The sequence below is a fragment of the Corvus brachyrhynchos genome, unplaced genomic scaffold (genome assembly GCF_000691975.1).
Source record: "Corvus brachyrhynchos isolate BGI_N302 unplaced genomic scaffold, ASM69197v1 scaffold10, whole genome shotgun sequence".
In the NCBI taxonomy this organism is placed as follows: Eukaryota; Metazoa; Chordata; class Aves; order Passeriformes; family Corvidae; genus Corvus; species Corvus brachyrhynchos.
The window spans coordinates 2,845,664-2,860,603 of NW_008236180.1; the positions used below are offsets into that span (position 1 = coordinate 2,845,664).

Below are 14,940 nucleotides of genomic sequence, written 5' to 3' on the forward strand. Positions count from 1 at the left end.
TCCCAGCTCTCATTTTAATTTTCACTTGTGTGATCGCTGTGGTCATGCAGTCTTCTATTGGTTGGCTCATGTTTATCCTCTGTTGGTTAATTACTTTATGATAAGTACATACAAGTGATAAATACTGATGGCCCGTTGTGTTGGGCTGGGTAATTTTAAATGCTCTCCTTGGCCACTGTATCATCTGCTCATCTCCTGTTCAGCCGAACTCATGTTTTTTGCAGACCTCAGTGGACAGCAGCTCTTTTCCTTGTTGATCTGGTGCCTCACTGACTTGTCAGTGAGATTGTCAAGCACTCATATGTCAGTTGAATACATACAATAATTAAACTGTCCTTTTCCTAGCCTAGGTAGCTTTGTTCTAGCAAACATCAACAATTCCTTTGGTTTAGGGTAATTTTCTGTGCTGCTTTGCCTTCCATTGAGTGACTCTGACAGACGTACTTGTGTCTGCCTTGGGAAGGTCTTTCAGCTCTTCCTGCAACAAGCAGAATGTAACAGCTCCTCTGATTTCTCTCCATTAGAATGAAGTTTTTCATATGTCCCACCTGACAAGGCAGGCAAAACTCTGCATTTAAGGACAGACCTTTCTGTTTGAAAATCTGGTTTTGTTTTAAATTGAATGGGACAGTCTGGTTTTGTTTTAAATTGAGTGATCTTGGATTTTCCTGTGAATCAAAGTATATACAGAGTCTGTTCTTGAACTCCATGATTATCTTGGCAAGACTTGATTCCATTGAATAGATGTTCTTAAGACTGTCCAAAGATTTCTTACAAATTACCCTGGGTCTTATTATTTTTGGTGGCAAGTCTGAAAAATGATCTACCTTTTTTTGAAGGTTCTGTGGCTGGATCAAAGGCTTCATTAAGACTTCTGACTCATTTAAATAAACTGTCTCTTCCCTTTCAAGCTAATGTTTGCCATGCTGAGGTTTATTTAACCAATGCTGTCTTGGTTTATGACATCCCTGTTTCTGCAGTGTTGCAGGTTACCTCCCTGGAGATCATTTCATGCTCTGCCCATTGCTGTTGTTCCTGTCACATCTTGGAGTTGTAGTTTCACAGAGCTGTCCTGAAGCCCTTATTTTGTTAAAGAGAGGAAGGTTGAATAAGCAGCAATTACTTTGTTGGTTGTGAGACCACAGTGAGCAGATAGTTGATGCAGAAAGATAACCTGAAATTCTTCTGTCCTTGTGTACCTTCACATCAGTGCTTCATTTCTACTGGTAGAAATCCTCACCTGTATGCTCAGTGCTAGCCAGAGTATCTGAGCAGGGTTGACATCTGTCATTTATTGACAAATAGCACATTTATTTGCCTTTCCTACTTTCATTGTAGGAGACACAAACATGTATGAAGTGCACACTGCTCGTGTATCCTCAGGCTGGCATGTACAGAGAGCCATGTGGGGACAAAATCAACCTTTTGTTACTGTTTTGCATTTGAGTGTTTGGAATATGATGCCAACATTAAAGTCCAGCTCTGGTCATCCCCTAGAGGGCTTAATCATCAGAGTATCCATCTGGTGTAATTCTTTGAAGTAGAGATAGTTAAGGTGGGCAGATCTGGCATCCAAATGAGTTGTTTCTATCTCCAGTTGCAGAGGAGAAGAAGTCTCTTAAGCGAACTTTCCAGCAAATACAAGAGGAGGAGGATGACGATTACCCTGGGAGCTACTCACCCCAAGACCCCAGTGCTGGGCCACTGCTGGTATGTTGGATGGGTTGAACGTGGGAGGAGCTCTGGAAGCCACGTGGCCACCTCCTCTGTGTCACGGCCGCCTCCCCTGTGTCACAGCCACAAGGTGGAGCTGACAACAAGTGAAATGGGTTTAGTGGTGAGATGCAGTTTGGGGTTGAGAAGTCCATGTGAAATGCGACAGATTCCTTTTTCATGCTGCAATAGTGTGTCACTTCTGAGCAATTCCAGAGGTATTCCAAGGTAGTCTAATCCAAGGTCTGAGTAGTGCAGCCAGGAAAGAATCTCAAAGGACTGCTAGAAGACCAGGCCTATTTTAAATTCTTTTTAAGATCAGTGTGTAACCTCTAGAAGCTGTGACACGGTTAATACACAGTTTTCTTTTGTAGGCCATCTCTTGCCATAAGTTATTAAAAAGCACAACATCTGCTATGTTTGTATGGAGCTGGTAGGAAAACCAGTACTGGAGACTTTAGAGGCTCCATGTTACTGGTGTGGAAATAGTTGGAGTGAAATAGAAAATCACTGTGGCCATTTGAGGCTACAAAATGAACATATGTTAATCCAGAGTCTATTTGAAGAGGATAAAAAATTACACTATCCATCTGGTAAACTGTAAACATTAAAAAATAAAAATAAATAACAGTTGTCAAGGAAATAAGTGAAAATCTTGTTGGTTTTTTTACCCCCAGATGCCTTGCAGCTTATGGTTTCTCTTGATTATAAACATTGTTACCGTTGGAAATAATTTGCAGTTTGCAAGGAAGTAGTAAATATAAATGGACCTTTGTTTTTCAGATTAAGAAAATATTTATTTAAAGTTTATGTTTTCATTAGTTTTCAAACTATTGAACTGTGGTTTAAAAATCAGTGATTGTGTTTATGGGCTTCATGTTCTGTTTCAAAAACCTCCTGTACTGTTTTGTTTTTTAAAACAAAAAAGCAACACTTTGTTCTTCCTGTTCAGGGAGTTTCTCTGTTTAAATTTTTTTGAGCAAGGAGGAAATATAACATGTCAGGGATGGTCCTCCTAGAGCCGTCCTCATCCATGTCCTTTTAAAGTTTGGATGCCTTTTGAGTGAATTAATTCAAACTGACATGTCTTTCCTCAGTGCTTTAAAGCCAGCTGAGAGATGGGCTGAGGGGACACCAGTTGCAGAAAGCTTTGTGCTTGCAGGGAGCTGGGTGATGACAGCCATGGCTTTGCAAAATCAGGACATTATAAAGTTTGCCTTATAGGAAGAGCATCATTGGAGTTTATGGTCAGTAACAAATTGCAGAATTCTAAACCTTGTCATGATGGAAATCATGTTTTGTTTGGACTGATGGAAATTCGGTGTTGGGTATTTTTGCTCTGTCAGAATGCAGCTTTGGAACAGAACAAAAAGGTGCCTGTACACTCCAGGGAGGCGAAGAGACGGTCAGGGATGCTTGGGTGGAAGATTCAGTCCCAGCTGGAGGCAGCACACAGGGCTGGTAGTTCTCTCAGACTAGTGTGGTCATGTCCTTCTCAGCTATGTCTCAAGTGGTCACTTCTCTTAATTGGACTGAGAAGTTTCCCACTGCAGAGTCTTGCAAAGGATGACCCTGCTGTAATTATGCAGGAGGAACTAAACACTGGGATAGTGTAACTCAGTGAATGCTCCCTGTGTTAGGTTTAAAAATTACTTGAAGAAAATATTCCCCAAATGGTGCCTTTCCAGAGGTGGGTGAGCTCCTCTGCAGTGGCCACATCCCTGGGAAATGGATGTGGTTAAGGTTACCTGGTTTTACTGTTGGCTTACTTCTTGTAGACTGAGGATTTGATCAAAGCCCTACAAGACTTGGAAAACGCAGCATCAGGAGATGCGACAGTGCGGCAAAAAATTGCTTCCCTGCCTCAGGAAGTTCAAGATGTTTCATTACTGGAGAAAATTACAGGTATGAGACTGGAAGATGAATGAATGTGGGTCCAAAGAATAACTTAGAAATCAAAGTGTGGGTTTTTTTTTTTTAATAATCCCAATGTATGGTGGATTGAATTCCTGCTTTTGTGTCCTTGCTTTGTAGTTCCGGGGTAATTAACAGATAGCAGTCCTGTGAAGTAATACTGAAGATTAAACTTATATAGCTGTTTCCATTTTTTTGGCTTGGACTGAGGCTTTTGTACTTTGAGAGCATCAGCAGCATTTTGCAAGAATATAAAGGAAATTGGGTCAGAGTTCTCAAGTGGATGTGTTTGCTTTTGAACACCTCAACTGTTAAGATGTCTTGAAGTTTTATCAGACTGTGCTGAGTACACACAGAGTTCTTGATTGCTATATTTTTGAGTTCTGCCAGACTGCTGAGTACACACATACTCCTTGATTGCTGTAGGAAAAGCAAATTGCTACCCCCATTAATCTGTCAGTCTTTGTTTGAATTTACTTTTGCAATTGCATTTGAAAAGTAATTTTAGAATAGAAGCATTTAGAAGTTGAACTGATTTGACTCTTGATCCTGGAGGTAGTTTTAATTTAGAACTCATTATGAACTATCACTTATTCGGTTCTTTATAATCTTACAGTGTCCAGCTGGACTATGTGCAATTCCTAGGTTTGTGTCAATGCATTTGAAATTACTCATATATAAGAGGAATTAACAAGTGCACACTGTGATTACATGTAGAAACCAATTGATTTGTTTACCTGAGGATACTTCCAACCTGTTCATAGAGGCTTACTATTCATAGATTTATATCCCCCCTTTCACTGACATCTCTTCAAGGATTAAATGCAGTCAGTTATGTCAGTGTCTAAAATACAGCCCACAAAGGGTGTATGTCCTATTTCCTCTATATCCCTGTGATAACAGCCCTTATTTTCCTGTCAAGCCAGAAGTGTATTTACGAACAAGATGTTACTGTGCCTGCGGCTCATGAATTGCAGCCCTTCTGTCATCAACTGGAAGTTTTAAACTTTGTCCTCTAAATCACCCAACCCTTTGCACGCAGACAAAGAGGCTGCGGAGCGCCTGTCGAAGACGGTGGACGAGGCGTGTCTGCTGCTGGCCGAGTACAACGGGCGGCTGGCGGCCGAGCTGGAGGACCGGCGCCAGCTGGCGCGGATGCTCATCGAGTACACCCAGAACCAGAAGGATGTGCTCACGGAGAAGGAGAAGAAGCTGGAGGTGAGTGCCTGTTACCGGGGCTGGCAAAACAGTTGGCTTACCAAATGCTACCCCTGGACTCCTAATCTGTGGGTTTCTCCTGAGGGAGATGACTCTAGGTGTTGTCTTTACATGATTCCAGGTGTTACCTTTACGTTTGGTTCTAGGTTATCTAGGTTCTGCTTGTCTTTACACTTGGAGTAAAACGGGTAAGAAAGCGGTGTCATATCTGAAGAGTGCAAATCTATTCTGATGTTCAGTCTAGATGTTTCCATGCACCTGGAAGGCCCAAAGCTCTATACTTCTTAAAGAAAAATAGTCTTACCTAACACGTAGCCTATTTTGGTATGACATCCCCCTTTTCAAAGAATCAACCTTCCTTTTGCCATAATTAGCTGGGTTTTTCTATATTGCTTGGTTTTTTGTTTCTTTTCCTGATGGTTAGGTGTTCTTCCTCTGCCTCCTGAGCCCCTGCTTGATTAGGGGAAGCAGTTTAAGCCAGATCTTCTGCTCTCCATCCTTTAACAGCCACTTAGCCACAGTTTCTGTGGTGGAGTGTAAATGGGACTGGTAGTGAAAGACAGTAACTTGTGTTTCCTGTGCAGCTCCTTTGAACAGGGAGGGCAGGACCCTGAAGCAACCTGGGCCTGAGCTGAGCCCCCCTGCTCGAGGTTTTGCAGCCAGCTGTTCACAGCTGTTTATCCGAAATGTGCCTTCTCCCTGGAAGTTCTTTCGGCAGCACGTTGTGGCACGAGCGAGGAGTTTAATTAATGGCTGTGGTTGTATGTCACTCTGCCATCTGCTAAACTGCCCCTTGGCGGCACATTAAGGGTTTCTCTGCACCGAGGTGCTGGTGATGAGCAGCTGCTGTGAGGTGGGGTGGGAGGGGATGTGGAGGACAAAATCTCCTGGAAGGAGACTGTGCTGCAGCAATTGCAGTCTCTGTTTACTCTTATGGCAAACCTCGTACTTTGACAGCTCGGCAACATTGTTCTCAGATAAACTAATTTTGAGTGTTTTCTTTGCAGTGTGTTTATGTTGGAGTTTCTCAGTGTCTTGTGACTGAATTTCTTCAAACATAGCATCAGTCTTATGAGTGAGTCAGAAAAAACATTTTCAGACATGGACACAGATGATGCCATGAAACCAAATCTTGTTTGGCAACTGATTTATTTTCTGTGGAAGTCTTGGGTCAGGTTTTGGGGTTTTTTCTTGCTTAAAGAAGGACACCTATGTGTATGTCAAAAAATACATAAATGACAGACATACTGCTGTTTGCTTTTAAGAAAGGCAGTAAATAGGTAGCAAAATGCTGCACAATAATGTTTTAAAAGGCCCAGAACAATTCATAATTTTTGAGTCAGTTTGAGACTGTGAAACTGAGAAATCCATAATGACAACATGAAATTAAAATTTTTAATGCATTAGCTGAAATGTTGTGACAATCATAGAGGTTTTTGTTTGGAAAATATCCTTGTGATAAGGAATGTTACTTCAAAATTGTAACTCTGGCGGAGGCAGAAATGTAATCCTGAAGATTAAGTGTTTTGCTGGCTGAGCTGCTTTGTTAATGGTAGTAATCCTGCTGATGGCAATGGGACAGGCTGTGTGCTCACTGTCAGGTATAAACACAGTTCTTCATTACATTAGAAAATAAAGAATGATCTTATTTAAATATTAGGATCTTATTAAATACCTATTTAGGTTGGCGTCTTTGTCATTCTGCCAGACAAGGTGGCCTCAGTGCTGTAGCAGTCTAAACAGAGTTGCAGGAAATGCCACTCCAACAGTGAACATGAGGCACAATTGATATTCGTGTCAGCTCTCAAACCTCAGTGAGGGATGTTGCCTGATTACAGCGTTCCATTGTTCTGCCCTTGTAGAGGGTTAATAAACAGTGGAAGATGCTGGTTACAGATAAGGCGGGCCGATCTGCTTATCAGTTTTGTGTGAGTCTTTGATGTTCTCACAGTATTGATAAGCCTGGATTTTTCTTTGTAGTGCTAATAAGCATTTTACTAGAAGGATCTGAAACTTGTAGCAATCAGGCAAGGTCTGAAATGAGAAAATGAGTTAAAACAATCTAATTTTACATGTCTACTCATTGTAGGCTTTGCTCTCTTGAGGTATCTTTTCTGGAATCTTTGGTATTATGAGTTTTTCCTCTTGTACTGTAAGTTTCCTGACTTAGATGAGAGGGTGTGTTTGGATAGAAGATGGATTGTTTGCCTCACCATCCTCATCTGGCCAAAGCTGTTGGTTGGGGAGAGGGGCTTCTGGCAGTAATAAGTCAGGGCTATACTTTAAGAGATGGAAATACCTAATTTGGAAATTACTCTGGATGTTTTTAGTATTTTATTTGCTTGCAAAGTCTTTCACTGTGATAGCAATGAAAGTAGCTAATGTATGTCTTTTTGAAAAGAAGCTTTTGTGGTCTAAAGACCTGCAGTTGTTTACTAATCCTGTTAATTCTGTCCCTCATGAAACAGCAAATTGTCAAAACATACATAAACTCAGTGTGTTTGTGTCTTGTGGGCTAATGCTCTGCATGTCAAACCCCTGTGACAAAGCTCTTGTCATCAGTTGCAGTAAGGCTGTTTAACTGAGGGACACTGCTGAGGAAGGTGGCTTTGGAAAGGAATTGCACATCAGCATGCATACAGCTGGCATGAGTGAGGATTGAAACAGTGAGGGGCAAAGAAGCACTGGTGATTTGAAGGGAGAAAGCTGGCACAGAGCCTGAAGATCATAACATATGGTCAGACTCTGGTTTTAGGGTAGCAATGGAAAAAAAATCAAAGTGTAATAATTAGGATTCCATTATCCTGGGAGTGGTATTGTGGTGTTTTCATTGTAGTCTAAGAGCACTTAAGGAGGTAGATTTTCTTTAATTCTATCAGTCAGTAAAATCAGCAGCTGGCCCCAAACTGATACTAAATAGCCTAGAACAAGGCATATCTTTTCGAAGGTAGGTATTCCTCAGTTTAACTTCCTGAAAGGTATGGGGGATACTGTCATTCAACATCTGAACACTGAATTTCTTTTGAAATGGTGCTTCATCTTGCTCAGCAATTGTGAGCTTGATACTGCAGCTGCTGTTTGATCTTCCATGGCTGGGATAGATCAGAGGTGGCCTGGACATTCACAGTAGCAGATGACAGGAAATAAAATCCACTTTCAAATGGGCGTAGAACCAGGAACTGTTGTTTCTGTAAGAATGAGATGAGGTGTCCTTGTATCTCACATTAGTATTGAACTTCCAATGGAAGTTTCCTGATTTGTGTTATTTTTGGCCATTGCTGCCCCGTTACGATTACAGAGCGCAATCAGCTGGGGAGGTTTTTTGTCCTCCAGCACCTGAGCCTGCAGAACTTCAAGGAGAATTGTTTTTTGAAGTCAGAGCACTCTTCTGGAATGCATGGCAGGCAAGGAGAAAAAATCCAGGGAATTAGTTAGCGTAAAACTGAAATGTAGTGGGGAGAACATCCTGTGCTGGTGTACCAGGCAGCTGTAAAATGAAGTCAGATAAATAAATGAGACCGGAAGAACCAAGGAAAGGTAGTGCAAGGAAATGGCAAATTGTGTAGAAGCTTCATGGGTACCTGAAATAACTACTGACCATAGAAAACCTGGAGTGAGTGGAGGGAGAGTTAATTTTAATCTGATGGGGAGAAGAGGCAGAAAAAATAGAGAAAAGATTGTGCATTCAGAATCTTTGGTTTGATTTGCAGCTGGTGAAGGCATTTCTTCCACGTACCTTCTGTAGCTGTGTTGGTGAAAGGTGGCATGAGGAACATGCTGCAGCATAGGCAGGACATGTATGTAGGGCAGTGTGTATGGAGGGGTGTATGCACTCAAGTAAGTGTGTGTTTACATGTCTGCAGCTATAAATCTAAAGAACATACTGTATTTTAGATCCAGTTTAGGGGAAATGTTCTGACTCTTGGCTGTAGCTGAAAAATTGTCACTTAGAGTCCTGCTGAGAGCTCTGGGGGTTTTTAGATGTTTGTGGGTTTTAATATTCATGGCTTCAAGGCACCTTTAATAAGGTGTTAATGCCGTGCCCACACAAATTTGCAAACCCTCTTTGATAATGCATCTCTGAGGGATGAAGTGCATTCTCGCTTGAGATTTTCTGGACTGCCCAGCACTACACATTTTCTTGAAATACAATTTAGTTCAGTGGGTTAATAGGCAATTTATTGCTGTGCCGCTTCCACTGCCTGGGTCTCTGTAGCGTGTCACTGTTGGCACGGCTTTGTGGCTGCTGCTTCCCTCAGACAGGAATTCTTGGGTTGTGTGGTATATTCATTTCAGTGGTTTAGACAGTGAAACAGGAGATGAAGTTTTAGGGTTCCTGCCAGGAAACAAAATTGTCAGTATTTTACATGCGTGAAGTAGCAGGAGCAGCTGTGGGAACCAGAGTGGGGTCAGGTCTGCGACCCAGGCAGGGAGATCCTGAACTGGAGCACCTGGACACAGTGCCAGACCTGGGTCTGTAGGACCAAGCTGGTGACTGCCAGGTGTGAGCCATTGGTGCCTCTGGATGTGGGACAAGAGCACAGGCTGCTGTTCAGGGATGTGATGAGCTGACAACCGCAGGGAATGTGGGTCTGTCGGGCCATGTATGGCTCGAGGCAACAGCTGTGTTTCTTTGTGTGATGCAAAGTTCCTTCACTTTGTAGGTCCTTGTAGGTATTTATAACTATAGTAGTGCTATAATTATAGCAGAATAATACTAAACAATAAAAGCAAATAGAAATCTTACAGTGTTAACATACAATGTTTTTATGCATTTTACTGAAGTGAATGAGTGTATGACCATGCTCTTGCTTAGCTATAAAAGCATTAAGATATTTGGAGAGGTGAATATGTAGCTGTTGGCTTGTGCCCTAGATGTTGATTTTTGTCGTGAACATCAAATGCACCCCCTCAATGTTTATTTCTGGAAGGGTATTTGGCAAATGAAATGAGGATTTGTGTCCATCATACAGTGGCAGCAGCCCGGGCTTTTTCTGAGAGCTTTTGAACTTTGCAAAGGTTGAGGCATTCCCAGCTGCTGGAGAAATGCTTTGTGGAGGTCTCTACTGCTGCCTTTTCTGTTGTCCTAAGCAAAGAGGAGAGCAAGGAAATGAGTTACAGTTTGAGAGTGTGTAATTCTGCCAAGAGCAGAAACACCATCTCTGCTGAAGTGTGATGAACAATGCTGCAGAAGAAAGAAAGAAGCCTTGTCAAATTTAAAAGAGCAAGACTGAACAAATTTAAGGTCTGAAAATGAGCTGAAGACTCTATAAGGAAATGCATCATTCAAGCTCTGATTCCTGGACTGCATCTTTCTGGTAAAAACCTCAGATTTGCTGGTTTAGTGCTGTCACAGAATGAGGAAACCTCGCTTCACCCTGGCATTTAGTCTCACTTTGCTCTTGAGGTGGTCCTGATGCAATGAACTTGTGGAATGGCGGAAGTTTTTCTTCCTGTTCTTTTTCTAGTGACTATGTTTTAGTAGTACTTTACATAGGTTAAGTGGCAAGGAACAGAAGCTAAGGAATACCTAATCAGCCTGCTGCAGTACTGTGGTATGTCTAATGTTTTTAAATAGAGGTTTTACCTGAACATATAATCACATGGCTGTCAGACCTTTCATTTCACAATGTACTCTGCAAATTTCTGCTGAGCCTCTGATGCATTTTCCCCCTGACTTGTGGTCTTTTGCTTTCCTACAAGCTGGCTCAAGCTGCGACATATCAAAACTGCGCCTGACCAGCTGCTCTTCCTATTCACTTTCCAAATTCTCATTAATGCTTAGCTAGATGTTTTTTCAGTAGATGCAATTGCTGTGATGACTTACAGCATGTTCCTGCTCGACCCTGAGCAGGAGAGGACGTGTCCAGTGCGCACTCTGAGCCAAAATAGCTGAAATCTGTGCTGTGGAACGTGACAAGGTGAACCAGGCCACGCAGCAGTGCTCAGGATGAATTTCCTGTCATGTTGATTACAGTCAGTTCTGTAATGTTCAAGCAAGGCTGCTTTGGAATGAAACACTCTGTCAGATTCATTCAGTGGTGGTTAATTCTGATTTTGCATTTGTTTCAAGGACTGAGTATCTAATTCTCTTGGCCACTGAGGATGTAGAATGCCACGCACTGAAAGGGAATGTTGATTAGCAAGAGCATCCATGTGGCACAGTGCCAGTTTTTTGTGTATCATCCTGAAACTCCTGCTTACAGCAGAAATCTCGTTATTTTGTCCAAAAAAAACAAATAGCATCCAAATACTATTAATCTTAATATAAGCCTACTGAGCAGTGAGGCAATTAGCTCAACACAGAGTACAAACAAAGGCCTCAGAAAGCAGCAGCTTCTTTTAACTGCACTTTTTGTTCTTCAGTTTTATGGAATGGAAGGACCTTGTGGAAAAATCTGCAAGGTGCAGTTTCCAAGCACGTCATGGGCTACATGAAGAACATGGTTTCCCATAAAACCTGCTTCCAGAGTCCCATGTTGCAGAATATGTCCAGAACTTGTGGAAAAAGCGAAGCCCTCAAGCTGGAAGGGGGTTCCATGTCTCTGCTGCTGTGTTTTCTTGAGGGGAGCAGCCAGCATTGCCTGTCCCAGCTCTGGCTCATGGTCTCTCCACTCCTTGACAGCTCTGCCAGGAGTCAGCGCAGCATGTCAGGCCCAGAGGGATGGAGAGGGTTAAACGTGGAGCAGACAGTTTTCTATCATGCTGTGGTGTGTATCCAATCTGTCCAGCAAGTATTCGTCTATTCTAGGAAATCTTGGTTTCTGTGTTACTCCCTTAGTTTCCATTCCTGAATTTAGCGATGTTTTTCTGAGCCAGTTTTTAATGGTTGGGGGCTGTTGCTGCCTTTTCCTTGTGAGAATTTTTTCTCTCTTATTTTTTCAGTTTGTTTTTTAACAGGTAGGATTTAGGCCTTTGGTGTTGACTAGATAATGCTTGCATTTACTTATTAGTAAGGTGGAATTACTTAGAATTGGAAGGAATATGGTTCTCACGGTGACTTGATTTTTATTTTTTGTCATCATATGCATACAAAAGTCTCTCTTCAAATTGGGAGGATATTCCTGATAACTCAGTGTTCTGTGTAGCTGTCAGTGTAGAGTATCCCTGAAAATAAGGACATGCTAAGAGCAGTATTTTCCTAAACACTTGAAGCTGTTAATTGTGAATCTGGAAGCAGGTTGGTGCTGTTAATATGCAGAGGAATTGTTCCTAAGTCTGTATGTTTGCCAACAGCAGTGTGGTTTGGACACATCTTGGTGGTACTTCATTTGTCAGTGTGTTTTACGAGAACTGGACTGTCAGGCAAGGCATTGGCAAGATTCTCCCTCCCCTTAGTAGCTCCTTTGGGGAAGGAATGTTGTTTGCATCTAATGTAAGTGTAATGGTCACGCAAATCATCTTCAGCTCAAAAGCCATCACATTCCAGTCCTGACTATCCATGAGAAGTGGTGAATCCTGATAGCCCTGTCAGTTTTGCCCTGAAAATGGCAGGACATTAGTCTTTCCATGGAGGTTTTACCTGTTTTTACATAATTGTTTTATGTGGATCCATAAACCCGTAATTGTTTTGTGTGGATCTTGGCAATTCAAGCCATATTTGAGGTATTTTCTTGGCTTATGCCTGGAATTTTCAACTTCTTTTCATCTTCACTGCCCATTTATCAGATCTGGAGGATTTGCTAGCTGCCTTGCCCTTCTTTTTTTTTTTTTTTTGTTCCTGTCTTTAGCAGGAATTACTACAGAAAAAAGAAACACCTGCTGATACTCACTCTTGACAGTTTGGCATTCTTGAGGAGGAAGCACTGCCTGTTCTTTCCTGGCTCGATATCCATCACTCCCTGACAATGGCCTGAATTATGGATTTTTAAATATTTTTTAAGATTGTCTTCTGTGGTTCTTCAAGTCCAGCCTCTTCCACCTTCCCTCTGCCAGCATTTGGAGTACAGCAGCACGATAGATGTTCCTGCTGTCTCTGCTGTGTGTGCAGGAGCTGGTGTGCTGCTGTCTCCTGCCTCCAGCACTGGGGATGTGCCAGGCCTGAGCTGAGCACTCTGGACTCTGCCCCTCCCTTTCCCCAGGGTTGGCTCCCATGTTCTTTTGGAGAAGAATCCCAGGTGTCAGAATGCTGTGCCTCCATGGCATCCCTCTTTATCTGCTGCTGTTCTCTATTAATGCTAAAGAATCTGGGGTGTTTGTTTTCATTCTGTCTTCATCTCGTGACTTTTTCTCGTCTTGTTTCCCTCTTTAAGAATTCCCCAAAGAGTGTGACTAGAGATGTGGGTGCATTCTTATTTTGGTCCTGATTCTCTGTCTTTCATTAAAACAAGACAACTCCTCACAAAATTAATGTGTGCACCTTGAGGTGTGTTTTTTTTTTTTTTCTGTTACTGTTCTCTAGGCATGAGAACAGCACCCTGCAGTTCATGGAGCTGGGAGGGCTTTGTTTGGACTTGTATATTTCACTGTGTATCCTGTGTATGTTAACGGAAGTATTTGGTTATATTTACTCACTGGGCCTCATAAAGGATTTAAGTTTGAAATAGGCTGTTAAAAGACATTCCTACTTGGTGCTGGCAGGAAATTCATGGGATACACTTACATAGCCGTTGCAGGGGTATCGGGAGTTGTTGCAATTGACAGCTGCTCTCACTGTTCTGATTCAAAATAATGAAACACAGAGAGTGTAAACTCCTTGCTTGTAACCCCACAGGAACTGCTGTGCTTTGATGTTTGGAGAAGGTGAAGAGAATTTCCATCACTGAGAAGGTTAGAAAGTCTGGATTAAAGTTGTAAACTCTTCAGAAAGATGTTTTGATTAAACATGTGCCTAGTTTCATTTGATCTTCAGAGATATAAACTTCTGTTCTCTTTGCCAAATAATTAAGAATTGAAAAGTAAATTGATATTCTAGCTGGCTGTGTGGCAGTCTGTTCTGTGTATGATGTTTTCCTTAAGCTTATTGTTTCCTGCATTCTGAAGGTGCCATGAAAAGTAGGCCACATGTAGTTGAGTAAAGGCTGGCACATTCCAAAAGAAATTATGTCCTACTGGAGTTTTATTCCTTCTGTTGCTGTCTTCTGTGACTGTTACGTGAATGTATAGAATCACAAAACTTTGAAAATTACAGAAACAGTCTTTAATTATCTTCTGTATTGGGTAACTTGGATGTATGTTGGGCTCCTCTTAAGTGGCCTCTCAACAGAATTGACCAAGGTACAGTTCTTTCTTCCATTTTCAGGGTCCAAACTCCTCCTCTCTCTCCTTGTTATGAACACAAGTCACTGGTGTCTCTTGAGACCTGGGGGAATTTCTGCACATGGTTAGGGATTTCTTACTGCACTTCTGCTACTCAATCCAGACCTGATTAGTGGAAAAACCACTTGCAAGTTTCCTTTTCAGAGATTTTTAACTTGCTCTTTTTTTCCATCTGTAATAAAATCCTGAAGATTTTAGTGTCTGTATCCAGTGTGGATGTGCCTTTCCCTGGTTTACATTCAGTGATCCTACACGTGTTTCCATGGTGTCCCTGCCATGCCAGTCTCATGGCACAGCTGCTGGGATTGTAATGTGAGCTCATAAAGGAGGTCCTGTTTGGCAACCAAAACTTGGGTTTGATTTAATGAGTTGAAAGGGAAAATTGGATTAATTAAGTGTTCAAAATTGATCAAGTTTGAAAGCAATGAGCATTTTGGCAGCATAGTAATACCTGTCGTGTGCCTCAGCCTGTGGCTTCTGGCAGTGGAGGGGTGTCAGAGGAACACTCTGGCAGCACCTGGGAGTCAGTATTTGGGGAAGAACACAAGGATAAAGCAACTCTGCAGTGACACTTCTCTCAAATGCTCTATCAGCCCCCGGTGTGGGCTGGTTTGGGGACATGTTACATGTAAAATTAGTAAGGCAGGGCAGGGTTATTAATTTAGGGATGCCAGAGCCTATGGGCAGGCTGTGAATTTGGGGCAGATGGCAGGGTCTGCAGTCGTGCCAGCAGTTGCTCAGGGCACCAGGGCCTGGCCACCTTCTGTGAGTCCTCACCTGGAAGATACTCCTGGCTTAACTAACAGCACTGTTAATTAACCTGTGCTTAATCTGTAT

At 42.2% G+C, this 14,940-nt stretch overlaps 1 protein-coding gene across 1 annotated transcript in view; it reads left to right on the forward strand.

Moving 5' to 3' along the window:
- RPRD1B (regulation of nuclear pre-mRNA domain containing 1B) overlaps window positions 1-14,940 on the forward strand; it is a 23,285-nt gene that overhangs the window by 5,840 nt on the left and 2,505 nt on the right. The window contains exons 3-6 of the mRNA XM_017733361.1: window positions 1,598-1,710; window positions 3,492-3,618; window positions 4,670-4,845; window positions 13,559-13,614. Of these exons, the coding sequence (XP_017588850.1) occupies window positions 1,598-1,710; window positions 3,492-3,618; window positions 4,670-4,845; window positions 13,559-13,591 (449 nt within the window). The 3' untranslated portion in view covers window positions 13,592-13,614. The remainder of the gene's footprint in view (window positions 1-1,597; window positions 1,711-3,491; window positions 3,619-4,669; window positions 4,846-13,558; window positions 13,615-14,940) is intronic.